At 37.9% G+C, this 19,180-nt stretch overlaps 1 protein-coding gene across 1 annotated transcript; it reads left to right on the top strand.

The window, feature by feature from the left end:
- Positions 1-16,150: 16,150 nt before the first annotated feature.
- LOC116663872 (gamma-crystallin F) lies at positions 16,151-18,853 on the top strand. The gene is made up of 3 exons (XM_032480825.1): positions 16,151-16,263; positions 16,350-16,592; positions 18,499-18,853. Exons 1-3 carry the CDS (start codon positions 16,255-16,257, stop codon positions 18,769-18,771), a joined length of 525 nt encoding a protein of 174 aa, XP_032336716.1. The 5' UTR covers positions 16,151-16,254; the 3' UTR covers positions 18,772-18,853.
- The last annotated feature ends 327 nt before the right edge of the window (positions 18,854-19,180 follow it).

The following is a 19,180-nucleotide window of genomic DNA, read 5'->3' as shown; positions in this document are numbered from 1 at the left end:
AATTGATTGTGACACTTTTTATATTTTAAAGAGCATCACATAATTTGCATTACTAGACAACATAAGTCTGTTTCTTTGCTTTGTGTCTTTTTAAATTTATTTTTTATTGAAGTATAGTCAGTTTACAATGTTTTGTCAATTTCTAGTGTGCAGTACAATGTTACAGTCATACAGATACATACATATATTGGTTTTCATATTCTTTTTTGTCATAGGTTACTACAAGATACTGAATAGAGTTTCCTGTGCTATACAGAAGAAATTTGTTGTTTATCTATTTTTTAAAAATATAAGTCTGTTTCTTACAAGTGCTGGTGGGAGAATATGAACATTTCCAACCTCTTCTAACTTTTTGTTGTTGTTGTTCTACTGTGTCAGGGCATGGTAGAATCACCCAGTATGCAAAGCTAGGGTTGTAGCTCAGGAGAGATTTCAGAGCTAAATTGCCCAGTAAAATAAAGTGGGAAAGACAGTATTTAGATGAAGCTAAAGGAAGGAGGGTCCCAAAAGAAATAAGCGAAAGTTTTTAGAAAGTAATCAAACACAGTTATAGTATGGGCTGAAAGATAGTTCGTGATCTGATATTTTATCTAACATTCTCTAATTGTTTCTACTGGGCATTGCAAACCACACCCACCTCCTCTAATTTTCAGGAAAGCATATATTTTGGAGTCTATGTCCATGGAAATCAAGTAAAGAGATGATTCTTCCTATCTCTGGTAACATGATATACAAGAGGGCCACTGCTCATTGGATGGTGTTATAATCTATTTACTGAACTAAAATAGTGAATGTTGTAGCTTGCACGTGGAAAGAAGCTTTCAAAACAGGATCTGTTGCCTCCCACAGAAGCTCTTTCTTCCTATGTCCTACTGCTGGTTATAATAAATGACCATACTATAAATTACATATGACTTTTTCCCTTAACAATAATACTTATCTAAAGTCTAAAGAAGTAGACCTTTGTCACTGTCTCTCAACCCTGCCTGTACATTACAATCACTTGGGTAACTTTTAAAATATATGCTGCTCAGTCCTTACCCAAAGTTTCTGATTTGCTTTGTAACTGATTTAGTTATACCTTGTGGAGACATAGATTTGGGGAAGATCAGGTCAGAAGAGCATGCAGAGAAAGTGAAAGCTAGAGAGATAGCTACCCAGACAAAGGATAGAGCATTTGAAATTACCCACAGCGAGAGCACGGAAAAGGAAACAGAGAAACTAAAATTAAAATGAAAGAAAACAAATGTAGGAGAGGATGGTTTATGCTATAACCTCTGGCTGAAGGGTCAAGAGTAATGAGGAGGGCATAACGTCAACTGCTGTTGGGAGTTAACTCAAGGACAAATCCCAGGATTTGGTTAGCAGGTCACAGAAGAGACTATTTAGGTGTGGGTGGGGAGATTCAGGGAGAGAGGGGGCAGGATCTGTTAAGGAAAGAGATGGCATGGGGGAGGGGCCACGAGTGGACATAGCAGATGAAGAGGACGTCTTCAGTGAGTTGTACAGCACTTGAAAAGGGAGTAGAAAAATAATTTAGAGCAAACGGATATTTTGGGAAGTGATGATGCTGAGAAAGCACGGACTTTATGGTCCCAGAGGAAAGAGTGCAAAGTTCGGAATCAGACTGCTCAGTTTGACTCCCCTTTGTCAGTGCCACGTGAGATGCCATTTTGTGTGATCAAAACGTGTGATCTGGATTAAATTCCTTCACCTCCCTAAGTGTCAATTTTTTTGCTTCTATAAAATGGACATAATAACACGATCTTCAAGGGTTACTGTGAAGAACACAAGGGTAAATACAAATAAATGCTTTAAAGCAGCCTCCAGCTGTGTCAATTTATTAGTTTATATCTTTGACCCCGACTCACTTTTATTTTCATAGAAAATCACACCTAAAAACATCCCCACTTTTTCTAAGAAAATTTTTTCTGAAGAGAAAACTGGTGTTGCTGGAGCTCCCATGAGTTGAATCTGGTCATTGAGTGAATGAGGGTCAAAGCCAGGCCAGTGGAAAATCCAAGTGCCTATGGAAAGGTAAAATATCCTTCTTTTCACAGTAAAGCTGAATAGGTTTTAGAATTGATGACTGCATGGAATCCTTTCCTTCCCTTGGTAATGGCTTTGCTTCCTTTAATTCAGATTGAATCATTATCCTGTGGCTAAAATGATCCTTAAAAACCAGAGCCTCGCACACAACATCGCACACAAAAGGCAGTGCGGAGGGACCTGATGTGTCCATGTTTTCAGTATGCGGCAGGAAGCCGGGGTTACAGAGGGTGATTTCCCCCATGTTCTGAGAGCAGGCTATTAACATCATGTACCTCCCTTAATCTCTCAGACGGGCCTTTCATCTTCTCTTTTCCAAGTAATAACTTAGGGTGTTAGATGTGAGTGCTCTTATTTTCCCTCAGTGGTTATTCTGATGCTGCACAGCCTGCTCATTACCGCTCACTTCTCTTTTTCGCTGGACCCCAGTGATGCTGCTTCCCATGGCCGTCTCGAAGTAGTCACTAAACTCTCCCCAACTGTAAAACATTTCCTACTCTGAGAGACGCATTCAGTAACTAATAGAGCTTTGTATGCAAATAATATTTTTAATGCTTCTGAGCTCCTTACACTGTACTCTGCTTGTATCATTTGACTTTCAAGGTTTTTATTATAATTTCAAATCCAAAGTTCTGTGGAGATGGATCTGTTTAAAGCTCCTATTTAGCAAATGTTGTTTTTTTCCCCTAAATTATGGCTAAAGGTAGCTGCTAGTTTAGAACATATTGAAAGTGTTTCCTTCTTTTGCCATTAAGAGCCTTCTCATCCTTCCCTAGAGGCAGATGGACAGCCTACCAAGGACCCACTAGGTGCACAGATCTGTGCAGCAAAATTGAGATCTAGTGATGTATATGTTACAGATGTAGGTTAGGTGTGGACAGGAAGGCCTTTGGGCAAGGACACTAAGCAGGTGCTTTGAAGTGCAGGCAGCTGCCCTCCTCCTGTATTGATGTTCCATGCCTTCATGGTCATCTTTTTCCTTATGGTCCAGTTTGCTTGGAATTAGAACTTCATTAGGTCGATTGATAACAGGACCAAGACAGATAAGAACCAGGTGACAATTTTGGTAAATGCCAGTAGACTGATGCACAGAATATTTTTTAATTGTTTAAAAATAATTAGTACTTTTCTCTTCTCTCCTGAAACCTCATGGAATCATAGTGTCGAGGGAAGCTGCTAAGAAGGGACACACAAACACACACAAATAATTCAATTTTGATGAAGTTATACAAAGTTTTACAGTTTGAAAAATCTAAAAAGAATCTCAATTTTTTGCACATAATGTATGTTTTTGTCATTTTGATAAACAAAATCATATTTGAACTTTACATACAAAGATGGGGAGATGGGATGGGGACTGTTAATTGAGGGAGAACAAAATCTTTTCAAAGCTTCAAAGTCACCAAAGTCACTCTCTGGCCCTGCACTCGTAACATTGTGTTCTTCACTGAGCAGAAGTGGAGTCATGGCTCTCTTTAGTGTCACTCCCCAGTTTCCAACCTTCACTCCCACTTCAAAGCTTTCAAAGTATTCTGTTCACAGAGAACGTTGTTCTATGAAATGAATTACTCCAAATTCTGCACACAGTGGAGCTGCCTTAGTTCCTTGACTTGGCTCCCAATTCTTCACTATAGGCTTACAACTGTGCAGATTTCTGGGTTGAGATGTCGTTAGGGATTCATGTCCTCCTTTCTGTGGAACCAGCATAGAGCAGTTCAGATGTTTCCTTGCGATAATTAACTATTTTTTGGAATCCTAGCATCTCAGAGAGGAAAGAGTTCTTAAAAGGTCATGGAGTCTAACATTCATCAGACACTTATATCCCAGCTGTTCTCTCATGCTGGTTGTTAAAACATAACATGTTGATTTATCTCTACTGGACAAGAACTCACTCTCTCATAAAGTAGGCCATGCCAGCTCTGGGCAGTCTTGTGAGCTGACATCACTCTCCTAGCTGTCTAATGTCCGTTCTACCCTTGGGAATGTACATCACTTAACACATTTCAACATTTCAATACAGCTATGATGTCCTTGCATTGCTGTCTTTTTCTGCATTTTAGATGTACCTAATATCTTCAATTGTTACTTCACTAGCCTGATAATTATTTAGTAAATTTGGTCCAACCAATTTTTGCTGAAGGGTAATGCCCAGCTCAGAACAGAAGACTTTCTACTGCTTCTTTAGTTCCTGGGCAGAACTTCCAGCTCAGTCCTGGATATACTAGTATCTGAAGCAACTTTCTGGGCAATGATCCATCCTTATAACTGTTCTGTGAAACAGCAAAGTTGGCTTTACTGGAGGGATTAATGAAGCAGGACACAGTTGTTAAGTAATCTTCCTGGAGACACTTACCTGAGATTTATATCTTTGTTTCCCAACTCTTAAAAACTGAGTAAGACTACTGACAAAAAGAAAATGAAAACTTGGTTCATTTATGTTCTAAGATTAATATATTTTTACTCAATTGTGTTATATTTGAAATTTCTTTGTCAATCTTTAATTTAGATTTGCATAATATTTTCAGTTGTGTGTTGTTGCAGATATTTTTATATACTAAAATGTTTTGATTATCATTATCTATTCTTATTACAGTATTTTGTATGAATGTCGTCTCCCTTTTCCACTCATTTTATCCCTATCCTCCCAGACTAGCCCAGAGCACTTGCACGCAGAGACAGCTAAGGTTTTTTCCAGGTTAACTTTGTTTCTTATTCAGAGCAAAGTTTTCCGGTTCATGCCCACGGCCAGGTTGCAGTAGAAGCCAGTGGACTGCAGGGTGGGCTGCACTAAGCAGATGTGAGAGAGTCATGCTCTGTAGGTTCACACTGCTCACAAGAAAAAAATTCGTAACTATGTATGGTAAGAGATGTTAACCAGACAATGTGGTGATCATTTCCTAATAATATATATAAGTATATTCCTTAATTTAAAATAATAATAATGATAACCCAGGAAACCTGGAATTCTGAGAAAGCAGAGAAATCTGCTCCCATATGATCTTAAATGCATCACCTTATTAATCAGGTTAGGCCCTGAAGAAATAACTTCTCCCCGACACCTGCTCCCACCACCTCCCCAAACATTCCCAGAACTGCTAGGACTCAAAAAGCTCCCCTTCCCCCATCAGCTTATTAGGACCTGTCATCCACGAGGTGGGAAAGGATCTTCATCTCTGTGTCACCAATGTTGCCTTAGAAATTGTCAAAATTTAAAAATTCACAGGAAAAAAAACCCTGTATCATCAAAAAAAACAAAGATTGGAGTCTGGGGCCCTTTGATGCATCTGGAACAGGTGGTGGGATTCCTTCAGCTAAGAAGAGGGGTTAACACGTGTTCACCCGCAATGAGGCTCTGTTCCAGCACTATTCACAAACTATCTCATTTCATCTTCACAGAAGACCTGCAAAGCAGTTATTGTTAATCTCATTTTGCAGATCAGGTAACTGAGGTTCAGAGAGGCTAAAAAAATTACCCAGAATATTATAGCTACTAAGGCTGTTAAGAATGGTATTCTCGTGGGGTCAGTGTTCCACCTACCTGAAAAGCTATGCTTTTTTTAAAATTGCACTAAATTACCATGAATCCTATTTTTCTAAGAATAGGCACTTTATGTAACAAAAAAAACAAAGCATTATGGACAGGTCCCAGGGGAAAAACAAAAATAAAAACCAAAACAAAAAACTGAAATTTCTCAGCGGATATCAAGGGTCTTCAGACTTTTTCTCTGAAGGGCCAGATAATAAATATTTTAGGCCTTGCTGGCCACATGATCTCTGTTGTAACTGTAGCCATAGACAACATGGAAACAAATCGAAGTACTTGTACAACTTTAGTCATAAAAACGTATTTACAAAAATTATTTACAAATCCAAGTCTGAATCTAGCCCTACTCGGAGGAATCCATATGACCCTGAAGTACTGGGCTGCCCACTAAGACCTCTCCCCTCCCTGTCACTTTGCTACTAGTCCACCCACGTGCCCAAGAAGGTCACCATTTGTAGGTGAGTCAAGATAACCTAGGAGTCTAATCTATTTTACATAAGTCAAGATGAGCAAAACAGAATTTGCTTCTTCAGCTGCTAAGTATGTGCTTTCCATAGGTGGCAAACATAATTTTCTGAACTTCCATGGATAATGTTTTAGATAGTTTTTCAAGGAAAACAACTAAATCAAGAATGAACATAAAGGGGAGGAAAAAAAAAAGAATGAGCATAATGTATTCTAACTGATTTCAGCAGTACCCTACCCTAGTCAGAAATTATATGCATAACTGCAGTAATCTGAAGGCTTTCCTTCCTAGTATTTTGTCCCTGCCTTTTAGATAACTTTTATCTTACCTTATTTTTATTAGATTTTTAGTTAAGCTTGACAAGGAGAAACAACTTTGAGAAAAAACAAAAATCATGAATTCTCCTTTTTTATTTTTAGTTTAAAAATTATAGGCTATGATCTGTGCAATGTTTTCACCCAGAACAAGTAGATTTTAAAAATAATTAACTAATACTAAGAGAAAACACAATGAAACAATTGCCAAATTGTCATCGTGTGGGAGGTTGACATTTAAAGGATTTAAATGTAAAATTATATTTTTGAAAGGATATTATTTCTTTAATGTGTTAATTGAGCTATCTACAAGGAACAGCTCAAGGAAGAGTCAAATTAAATTTATCAATTTTTAAAAACTGTCCATGAATGTTATTAACTCTCTCTCCTTGTAACAGGCATTACCACGCATAGAATGGACATAAACCAGCAACTGTTCAAACTTGTGCTTTCTCAACAGAGCAATGATGAAGTTTAGATACTTACCCCTCCCTAATAAAATTGATATGACCAAGGAGAAAATGATTCTCATCTCCAGATGAGTTCCACAATAATTTCATTCTCCTATGCCTCAGCACCTAAGCTAATATTAATCAGAGAATACTTCCTTAGGGTACCATTTTTTAACTGCTCTACATTTATGTAAAGATAAATGTCAATATTTATGCTGGTTTGAGTCAGATTTCCATTACTTGGGATCAAATGCATTCTATCTACAATCTATTTTGCTAACAATTGTTTGATACACTATTACCATTATCTATTTTACAGTTGATGAAACTAAGGTATTCAAAGGGCATATGATGACACTTAAAATTCTGGAACTTTATTCAAAACATAAGATCTGCTTCTAGTGGAGGTTTTCTTCTGTTCTGAGGAATACCCAATAATGCTGTATTTATTTTCTTCCTATTGTGGGCTTTTATATATATATATATATATATATATATATATATATATATATATATATATATATATATATATATATATATATATATATATATATATATATATAATATATATATATATATATATATCTATATATATATATATATATATATACTGGAGGACCCATCTAAGATATAGTGATTGTTTTCTAGACTAGAAATATTAATAATAATATAGTGCTCCCAGAACTTGAGATTCCCATGATAATTATGAATGAAGCGTGTTTATTTGGTCTCTTGTATGGAGTAGAACATCCATGACGTTAATGGGCTGACTTAATTGAAACACTAGCAGGCTACTCTTTTCCTTTTAGAAAACATTTTATTTATTTTCTTAGATGTATGCAAATATGTGTCAGGGTGATTCATTTCTCCAGCATTTTTTAAATAGTAACATTTTTGAGCAGTAACGTTGAGTATTCTGGGAACTTATTGAAAGTACCATAGTAGAAATACAAATGTGCCTCTGCATTTTACCTTTCATAGTGTGAATAGAAGTACACTGGCAGTTGTGGGGCTCTGTTTAGCTATAAGGAGAAAGATAACATGATGGAAAGAGCATTGAGCTAAAACTGAAGAAAACCGAATTCAAGTCTAGATTCTGATTAATTCTCTGGACCTAGTCTACACAAATGAGAATGTTTGTCTAAATGACTTCCAAAACCTTTCCAATTCTGAGATGGCATATATTAACATGCTTTTTTTTTCTACTGAACATGCAAAAGATGAGTTTGAATCTCAAGAAAATTTTCCTGACCTAAACTCTTATGGGACAGCGAATGTTTTGCTGAGGGAAGTTGAAAATGCTACTTCACAAGAATTTAAAAGGGAAACTCATCTGCTTAGACTAAGACATGTGCAACTTCCAAAAGAGTCTGATGGTGACTCTAGAGGAACTTTCAAGATCCTTGACTATAAGACTCAATTTCACTTGCAACTGTTCGTGGTAACAAATGGGTGGACTCTCCTCTGCCTAATGCTCTTCAGGCAATGGTGTCAATATCTGGATATTCACTCAACCCATGGAAGACAGTTTTCTGAATTTGCTACGTGATTATTAAGTTGGATAATATATAACACATATCATTCTGAGCCTTACACAAATTCAAGTCTTTATCAAGGAACTTTGTATCTAAGCCCAGGATTCCCAGGGCCCACATGGGGATAATTATAATTTCTGTTCTCATTGGCCAAAGCAAATAAAAGGCATTGTAATGCAAGGGGTATTGTCCCCAGAAGACTTAAAAGTTTCTTTAAAGGTTCTAACTTCCTTGACTTACGTAACATAACTGGGCATTAACAATCATGTTATGAAGCAGAAAAATATGATTTACAATCATAATAAAAATTAATAAGTAGACACAGACCCAGAAAAGATAGCACTGATAGAATTACAGATGCACATACTAAAACAGCTGTTATAAATATGCCCCATAAGTTAAAAATAGTAGGAAAAAAACCATGAACATCAAGAATAGCAAATGTAAGTTATAAAAAAGATTCAAGGAAATTCTAGAGATAAAACGTATTGTATCTGAAATGGAGACACTGGATGTGACAGATAGCATATTAGATACATTGAAAGAAAAGATTAATGACCTTAAAGACATAGAAATATAAAATATGCTAAGATAAGACACAGGAAAGCCTAAAACTGAAAAAAAAAAAAAAATCCTCAGTAATTGAAGGAGACAAATAGCAAGGTCTATCTGAGTATAGTTGGAATTCCAAAAAGGGATGAGAGATATTTTAGAATATTTGAAAAAATAGTGACCTAGATCTTTCAATTTAATGAAAACTATTAACATACAGATCCAAAATCAATGATCCTGAAGCTGAATAAACATACAATGACTCCAAGGCATAAAAGAATCAATTGCTGAAACCAAATAATAAAGAGATAATTTTAAAAAGCCGTTGTAGAAAAGAGACACATTTTATACAAAGGCACAAACAGAATGACAGCAGCCTTGTCATCAGAAACTAGGCAAGTGAAAAGACAAAGAGTGGCTAATGGTCTATTGCTTACTAGTTATTAAAAATTGAGAACACTATTGTTTCTGTAGGCAATTGCTGAGTCTAAGCATGTGGCTGGCCTGAAGTTTACAGTAAAGGTATATTACTTGAATCACAGTTAATTTTTATTATCTGTGTTTCATAAGTTTTCTTTCAAAGACTCTGAGGAAAGCCTCTCCATATAAAAATAATTCTAAACGCATATGATAAAATTTTCTTTCTATCTTGGGGGATTTTTGGTTGCCTGCCATCCATGTAGGTACTCAAGTAAAAAAATCCCTTGTCTATGTGTGAAACGTAACCATTCTACACCAGGCTATATGCCATGAAGGTAGCTGGACATCTTGATCATCTTCAGATTGTGTAGGGCTTACTGGGATGCACTTTACAGTGCACACTGCAGGGGGCTGCGCAGTCAACTGATAATGCATTACACATGCCCGGCTCTTCCTACCACCCTTGCACTATGATCTCTTTCAGGTGACCAATATCTTCTTATTGTTTGTTCCACTGATTTTGGCAATTATTTTAACTGTCGATAACGGCCAGAAAAGGTACCTGAAGGGGGAGGGTATAGCTCAAGTGATAGAGCACATGCTTAGCATACATGAGGTCCTGGGTTCAATCCGGTACCTCCTCTAAAAATAAATAAACCTAGACACCTCCCCCCACCAAAACAAGATGATTAAATAATAAATGAAACATAAAGCTATTTAAAGAAATTTTTTTTGAGAAACTTAAAAAAAAGGTACCTGAGATAAACAAATTGCTTTTTTTATTTTCACTATTGGAAGTGCATCCAAAGCTTACACTTTCCTATTCTGTTTGAATGATCTTGGTTTCTGTGATGACCAATCACAAGAGGATTTTTGTAGTCAGTCATAGATGATGAATCTATTGGCATGTGTACTTGAGCTTGTGGGTCTCTGTATTTTCATTCTTGGCCCCTGTTTGTGTAGTAGTCATATGAATATAACAAAATTTATTTATTTATTCTTCTGTTGAGGGACAGTTATATTGTTTTCAGCTTTGGGGTATTAAGAAGAAAACAGCTACGAATCTTTTGTGGATATGTGTTTTCATTCATTTTATATATATATATACATCTAGAAATGAAATAGCTTGCGTCATAGGACAGGAATAAAATTAACTCTGTGAGAAACTTACAAATTATTTTCCAAGTTGGTTATAAATACTACCCTCCCACCAGAAATGTTCAGATTTTCAGAAAACGTTCCCTCTAATAGAGCATTTTAAGAGGTGACATTCTATTGGTTTGTATTTCCCTGAGAATTGATATTTTAAGCACATTTTAATTTGATTATCGGATCTTAACACATCTTTTGTGAAGACACTGTTCATGTTTTATGCCTATATTTTTAATTGGTTTGTTTGACTTCTGATTACTTATTTGTAGGAGTTCTTTGAATATTTTTGATACAAGTTTCTTTTTTTAGATACACAAAATGCAAATTTCAGTACTACCTTGTTCCCCTACCCACTTCCTTAACTTTCTCTTCTTTTGGGGATAATTTCTACAAAATAAATTAAAAATAGAACATCTGATTTATGTTGAGGTTTAGAACAAAACACATACCCAAGATGAAATCTGCTTTGTTTAAATAGAATCAATTTCTCCCTCTCAAATGTCAATGCTGCTCCTGTTCTATCAAATTAATGATTAAAGTTAAATATTTCAAATATATCTGTCAAAATCCTTTTCATATTTTATCTTCCAATGTCTATTATATCTAATGTATGTACTGAAAAGCCCTAAAAGTGAAATCAGTTATAGATATATAGATGTTTAATTGAAAAGTTACAGCAAATAGTATAAAATATGGAATTTCTAAGATTGGGTGGGGTTTTTACTCCAGCTTTCCCTAATTTCATGCCATAAATTAGATGCTTATAAGTGAAAAGTAATTGATATAAATAATATACATAAATATAATGTATATATAATAAATATAATATAAATAATAATAATTCTCAATTGGAGAAGGCTTTAAATCATTCTTCCGAGATGAAAAATGACTAGATACAGAATCTTCTACATGGAAGGTGAATTCTAATTATTTGCTTCTTAAAAACTTGAAAAGAAACTTTAGTTTTCTGTGAATATAACATTAAAAATAATTTTCGATGATGTATCACCATGTGATTTTTGAAATGTAACCTAGACAAATTTTTAAAAATTAAATGAGGTCATTATAAAAGACAATTTTCTTCATTCCCACCAATCTGTTTACGTGACCACTCACTCTCAACCTTTACAGTCTAAAAAAAATAAAGAAAAAACAATTTTTTGACTGAATTCAAATCTGGTTTGCTTTTCACTTATCGAATGCTAGCCTTTATCCCACAATCAGAACACACTTTGTTTTGTCTAATCCACTTTTGTCCTCAACTTCCAGACAAGACATTCCAGACCATGAGCTCCATAAGGGCAAATATGTTGTATGATTTGGTTTAACAATATTTTAAGTCTGTATTTAAATTTGTATTCTTTTTCTAATCGAGATATAACAACCATGGTCTTTCTACTTTAGCTTCTTGTCTTTGTGTTTTTAAATATATGTTAAAAGTCCCAGAGTGCATGAATTACTAGACTTCTATGATAAATTTTACAAATGCAATTTGCATCTTTTCCTGTCTTAATAAAATCACTAAATAAATTAATAGAATAAGTTTTAAGCATTCCCTTAGTCTATCTTAAAAAGCCAAGGTTTCTTTAAAAAATTTGTTTTAATTTATTCATTTCTTTTATGTTTAGCTATAGATTGTTCCACTTTACTTACAGCATTAACCAGGTAAAATATGGATAGATCTTCACTCCCCCCATGCCCATCACTACTGCTTTGCCAAAAGAAAATCCTTTATAATTACCAAAGGGCTGCAGACTAATTTATTGTGTCCACTGTTGATGGGATGTGTTATTTTTTTTATATCAGACAAGATAGGGAATCTTTTCCACCAGGAAGGATATATCCCTTCATACTATTTGGCAGGAAATATCCACAAAGGACATTTGAGAGTCACACATATGGAATAGTCTATTGACTATTAATATCCCAAAGTGTATCCAAGAATTATTCAAATTAGTTGCCCTACCAACAAATTGACAGAGCTGACTTATGGACAGGGATTGCCCTTAGGAAGGGACAAATTTAGAGAAGATATTTTTTCATCAGTAAAAAGAAAAATAATAGGTTAAATCAGGAAAATTAAAATAGTAATGAAGAGAATAATGACAAAAGGGATAATGAACAAACTACGCAAAGGAAAAATGTGACAATGAGGGGATAAAATATGTAGGAGAATGTAATTCTGATGACTCTGTATGGAAGCAATTTTGTGCAACTGTCCTCTTGTTCTGAGGATCGTGAGTTAGCTGGCACTCTACTTCTAGAGTTTCTCTAGAAAACCTCAGTTAAGATCTTCAATGGGATTAGTAATATAATAGTATGTCAGTATGCCCAGAAAAATAACCTCTGGTTGAATATCACTGTGTACTTTCTTTATAATTGCTTAGGCTTTAATTAGCAATCAGGTTTAGTAAAGTGCATTCGAAATTTTTTTAAAAAGACATTAGATATTTAAAATAATTATGCTTTATCCCTTTTTAAAAAAATAGTTTAGCAATTTCAAAATGTTTATTAAAAATTATACTTTAAATGTAACTTTATTTTCTCCTCTGCCATTTTGGGAAGGATTTTTTTCTGGTAAATATATATTATTTGTATTTAGAATTTGAATAACTTAAAATCCATACAATGCAATGTAGTCCCTGTTTCCTCTTTTTCTTATTGCCTTGAAGTTTGAAATTTCCTTTCATTTTTAGCATCTATTTTAGCTGACATAAAGGGCAGATGTTTTATACATGTTTTGTACAGTCTGTATTTCACAACTGCTATCACAAAATTGATCAAGCATGAATTTACTTTAAATTATCTTCTGCTCTTAGCATGAATACTACAAATTTATTAAAAGCAAATCGTTCTCATGTTAAATATGCAAATAATTTGTAAGACCTTGATAGAAGACAATTGTGATGGATAAATTTGCCCTTGCCTCAACTGATTAATATTCAGGCTAATAATATTTTGTATTTATATACCTAGCTCCCTTGAGAACCTTGGTACTTTTCTGTGACCAGTGTTAGGGAATTGCAACTGCCTCTTATTGAAACAAACTCAATTACAGAAATTCATGGTAGGTATAGCATATGATTTAGACTAAAAATATAATATGTTGGCTTTAAACAACTTATTCTCAGGATGCCTTAAAAATACATCAGGAAAGAATATAATTAAGAAATTTATTATTTGATGCTTATTTTAGAAAAATAAACATTGCTCAAAAGGTTCAAATAATAAAACAGTCAATTGGAAGAAAGTTTGCCACATCCTCTTGGGAAAACCTGTTGTAAGCCTTTGGAAGAAAGACCCCAGTGATTCAAGATTTTGCATTTTCTTGCCAGTGTACTGAGTTTTACATGCTTTATTTGATGGTGCTCAGTTCCCCCACTTTACCTGCATTATTTTCTAAAGGACAGTTGTTGTTGCTGTTTTCCCCCAAGAGCTTGGAGGAAAAGCTTAATTGCCTTGGTAGCACATTTAGGGTAGTCAGGATAAAACAGATTTATATCCTTGCTAACTTCTGGGCCCAATGTCTCTATACTATTTGTGTTTTTCTGTTCATACAGTAATAAAGTACTTCCCCATGATTTTCTAACTAATAAAAATTGATGCTATCCATTTTCAGTCTCCTGGAAAGTTTTACTTAAAAAGAAATCTACTCAGCACTAAGCTTTGCAGGTTAGAAGACTGAGGGTAATGTTGAAATTAAAAAAGTATTATGAACAACTGAACTATCCTTGATGATTTTTTAAAAAGTCAGATCAATAGATCCCTAAGTTAATCTTCTAATGGAATCATATCATCTTCAAAGAACCATTCAGAAACTGTCAAAACACAGCCCCAAACTGAAATCAGCTTCTAGACCAGACTGTGAATTTGTCAAAGCCCAGTTTTAGTGCATTCTCTCTGCCAGCTCTTCACAGCCCCTTTTCACTAGCTCACTGTTCATGGGCTAATCTCTGGTTGTCCAGAACTTTCCATGTGATATCCACCTCATTCTTGCTCTCTTTGGCACAGTGCCATGATCCAGTGTTTCCAGACTTTATCACATCAAAATTTAGCCAGCCTGTGTTTCATGCTCTCGAGATCTTTGCATGAGAAATTAACAAGCTCTCTAGAGAAACTCATCTACACTGATCTGTAAAAGGATAACAATTCCATTATGTACTGGGGTTAGTAGGTAAAATATTTGTATTTTAAAGGGCATTATGAGAATCACAATTCCTTAAACCAAAGGTCTTCAAATATTTATTTTTTAAAACTTATCATCATCTAGTAATAAAACCCTGTTTTCAAATAAGTTTTTCTATAAAACAGATACAAGTGAAAATGCTCTGGCTGAAGTAGAAGAATAGGAGAGGCACACACACACCCCACCCCCTTTCCCTCCTACTTGCTCTCTGAGTGGCTCCAGAGCATCTCTGAGGAATTTCTGCAATTCCACACAGTCGGCAAATGATCTCATTAATGCAGTGGGGTAAGTGCTGGTGAGAATGTTAGGCACATAGTTTTCAAGAAAGGCTGATTTTGTTCCCCATGGGGACTTTTGAAAATATCTGAACACATTTCAGGTTGCCATAACTTGGGGAGGAAGGAAGGGGGTGCTACCGGCCTCTAGTGGATAGTGGTAAGAGTGTTGCTAAATATCCTCAATGTACAGGACAGTCTCCCACAAGAGTTTCCAGTCTAAAATGTCACAGTAGTGCTGAGGTTGAGAAAGCTTGCTCTAAAGAGAGTAGGGCACCAGGAGCTGCTAGGGGCCGGAGGAGGAGACAGAGCCTTGACGGGATGAAGGAAGACTCCAGCCTCTAGAGTCAGAGTGTGACCAGGGCTTAACCAGAGAGTGACCAGGGATTGCCCAGGGCTGGGAAAGGTAGAGAAGGCAGACGCTTTGTAAAATGGTGGGATTTAAAATCTTGTTATATTTGCAGGTTAACTTGCATTTGTCAGCAGCTAGATCCAAACAAATAAGCCTAGCACTTAGTTAGTAAAAATATTAAATAGAAAGTTACGGTGTGACTAAAAACCACCAGAGAGCCACCTCATGAACTCCAAAGGTGAGGGTTTCCTGGCCTGTGGGGTGGCAGGCACCGGGCTGAGTCTGGAGGTGTCCCTGGTCCGCCGGGTCTCCAGGGAGCAGAGCAGAGCCAGAAGCCTAAACAGGGCTTTCTGAGGATCCAACTCCATCCCCTCCTTTCCTCAGGTGTAGTATCTGCTGCACCCGCTCATCCGCGGGGAGGATCTCAGAGGTTCTCTTAGAGGAAACCCCAATCCTCCTCTAAACGTCCTGCGGAGAAGGCAGGTGCGTCCCCACGCCCCCCAGCCTCACACCAGGGAAATGCTCTCCGATCTAAACGCCTCCTGCTGTAGCCCACCCTGACCTCAGACTCGTTCACTACCTGCTGTTGTTACCTAAAAGAGATCATTTTGACATTTTAAAAAGTGAAAAAATATTGAATTACAATTATTAACTCGGTTAAGCGCTTTTGCTCGGTTCCAATTTCCTGAATAGGCTTCATCTAAAGGCCCCAGAGGCACCAAGTGACAGTTTTACGCGGGTCATCAGTTCGAAAGCTCTGGAGAGTCTAAGAGAAAACATACAATAAGTCCCCCACCCCACCCCCGTCGTCATTATATAGAAAAGAGAGAGAGAGGAAATCCTCCTCCCCCGGGGGCCCTTTTGTGTTGTTCCTGCCAACGCAGCAGCCCTCCTGCTATATAGACCCGCCGCGCCGGCCCCGCCGCACTGAGCTCGCGCCGCACGTGTGCTCCAGCCATGGGGAAGGTGAGCCCGGCGCCCGGGCCGCGAGGGGCCCCGCACACGGGGGCTGCGAGCCTGGCCTCTGAGCCCTCTCCTCCCCTTCCTTGCAGATCACCTTCTACGAGGACCGGGGCTTCCAGGGCCGCCACTACGAGTGCAGCAGCGACCACGCCAACCTGCAGCCCTACGTGGGCCGCTGCAACTCCATCCGCGTGGACAGCGGCTGCTGGATGCTGTACGAGCAGCCCAACTTCTCGGGCTGCCAGTACTTCCTGCGGCGCGGGGACTACCCCGACTACCAGCAGTGGATGGGCCTCAGCGACTCCATCCGCTCCTGCCGCCTCATCCCCCACGTGAGTCCCGTTCCCCTGGTCCCGCGGGCCCTCGAGTGACCCCAGCGCTCCAGGCGCGGGAGTCATTATCTAGGGCGGTGGCCTTCTTTTGCTGGCCCTCACTGGGTTCTCTTTCCCTTTATTAATACCTCGAAGGTTTCACTGAAAAAGTATGCGATGCAATGCTTTTAAGTGAAATTTTCTTTTCCTTTTCTAAAATTGAACTCACCTCTACTCGGAAAAAGTAGTGCACGGCCTTAGTTCACAGCGTCTACGGCAGAGGTGGTGAACAAGCAGCAGGTGGACTCACACTCAGGCGGCCTGAGACTGGTCACTGGGGCCGGTTCTCTCTGTCCTCATCAGTGAGACAGCGCTAGTAAGAGCAGCTAGTTCATAGAGCTGTGATAAGGTCCAAAGGAGACTGCCTGGCACGGACAAGCCACCCACTCCTCCAATATCAAGCGTCTACAAGTCCTGCTTTTTGATTAGGCAAAACAAATAACTAACAATGTGATTCCAGTAGCTCCTGCAAAGCCCACTGCTACCCAAATAAAGCCCCAGCAGCCTGGAATTCCACAGCTAGAGATGCTCTAATTTAACTATGACAGAGTCCTGTGGATAATGTGCCACTGTGGGGAAGTTTGAAACCCCGCAGAGGCTTTAATGCCTCAACAGGACCCAGACTGGCATTAGGAGCCTGGAAATCTAGGCTTCCACTTTCCCGTCCTGCCTTTTCTGATTATAGACCGAGAGCCCTAGTCAGTAGTTTCTCATAAAAAAAGACTTAGAATAGTTGCTGCACATGTGTTGGGCTGTTGTGAAGATCAAATTAGGTAACATACATGTGAGTCCTTTGCGAACCGTGGAAGGTGTCTTGTTAGCAGTTTTTTATACCTCAGAATGAATTGCTTATGACAGCCTTCCTAAAGAGGATTTAATGGTGGAAGAAGGAAGACATGGAATGGATACCCACTCAGAAGGAACAAGCAGATAAAAGAAGAAGTGCTCAAGAAAAGACAGACAGGATTTGCTCAGGACCAACAGCCTGCCTTCCATTTTTCTCAAGGTTTTATAATCTCTTGATCTAGACAGGCCTCCTTCATCATCTTGAACTTCTGTTTTTATTAATTACCTAAAACTGCTTTTCTGGAGCATATACTAGAGCTGAGAACTGAACCCTCTAATGGCTCTTACTCTTTAGGATTTTGGAGCAGCAGGACTTAAAAAGAAAGGAAAGGATTAAGGATTTGCCTGGGCTGAATTACCACCAATCTGTACCTCACTTTGGGGAAAGCAATTCGACTTCCTCTCTCCCCAGCCTCTTCTAATGTTACTGAGATTCAAAATCATGCCTTTTGCCAGGGATATATTTGTCTTTTTATGAAAATATCTAATTATTTTTATATCTTCCAAGGAGAGCTCCTGACTACCATAAGTCTATAAAGGAAAGAGCAAAACAAATACAGAAAAATTGTTACTTAAGAATGGTACTAAATAGAGCCAGCATGTATGGTTCATATTGGTGGTGACCCAGAAAAACTCTAGGGAATACCATTCATGTCACTGTCTATGTGGATGGTGCCCTTTTGTGTTTTTAAAAATTTCTTAAATTTATTTTTGAGGGCGTAATTAGGCTTACTTATTTATTTATTTTTAGAGGAGATACTGGCGATTGAACCCAGGACCTTGTGTATGCTGAGCATATGCTTTACCACTTGAGCTATACTCTCCCTCTCCTTTTTGCATTTTGCAGTGTACAACCTATCCAACCATACACAGCAGCCCTAGTGTTGGCAGTCTCTTTAATTTTGTCACCTTTGATACAAGAAAGATAAAGCAATGCCCATCCCCCCAGGGGTGTGAGTGAGTGGTTGCTAAAGGCTAGGTGTTCTGACTTTTCCCCACCTGCTGATCGCTGAATCCACAGACAAGCTCCCACCGGCTGAGGATCTACGAGCGAGAGGACTACAGGGGCCAGATGGTGGAGATCACCGAGGACTGTTCCTCACTCCACGACCGCTTCCACTTCAGTGAGATCCACTCCTTCAATGTGCTGGAGGGCTGGTGGGTCCTCTACGAGATGCCCAACTACCGGGGGCGGCAGTACCTGCTGCGGCCGGGGGACTACAGGCACTACCACGACTGGGGGGCCACGAGTGCCCGAGTGGGCTCCTTGAGGAGGGCCGTGGATTTCTACTGAAACATTTTTACTCTACCCTTTTCTCCATCTAGAAGCTAATAAAATATTTCCTGTGTGTTTCATGCAGTAAAGTGGTCTTTTTTTCCTTTCAGGCTCATTGGAAAGGTCCATCAAAAATAAAGCTGAGAATAAAGTAGACTTGCTTACACAGGGTGGAGTGGGGTAGTAGTTAAGAGGACAGGCTCTGGAACCAGAACGCCTGGGTCCAAACCCATTTAATAGCTCGAGGCAATTGGCAAGTTACTTAGCATTTCTGTGCCTCAGTTTCCTAATTTGTAAAATTCGGTGTAATAATACTCTTCATTTCATAAGGTTGTAGTGTGGACTAAATGAGGTATTATTTTAAAATAACTTACACATTTTAGCTTTGCAGATAGTAGTTTCTAGGAAACTGTTCTGTAAGCTTGCT

This window comes from Camelus ferus, chromosome 5 (genome assembly GCF_009834535.1).
Source record: "Camelus ferus isolate YT-003-E chromosome 5, BCGSAC_Cfer_1.0, whole genome shotgun sequence".
In the NCBI taxonomy this organism is placed as follows: domain Eukaryota; kingdom Metazoa; phylum Chordata; class Mammalia; order Artiodactyla; family Camelidae; genus Camelus; species Camelus ferus.
The sequence above is the reverse complement of the archived record's forward strand: the minus strand, read 5'-3'. Positions and strand labels throughout refer to the sequence as shown.

Coding starts and splice junctions, on each gene's coding strand:
- LOC116663872 (XM_032480825.1), top strand. Junction 16,593..18,498: donor CCTGCCGCCTCATCCCCCAC/GTGAGTCCCGTT, acceptor CTGAATCCACAG/ACAAGCTCCCACCGGCTGAG.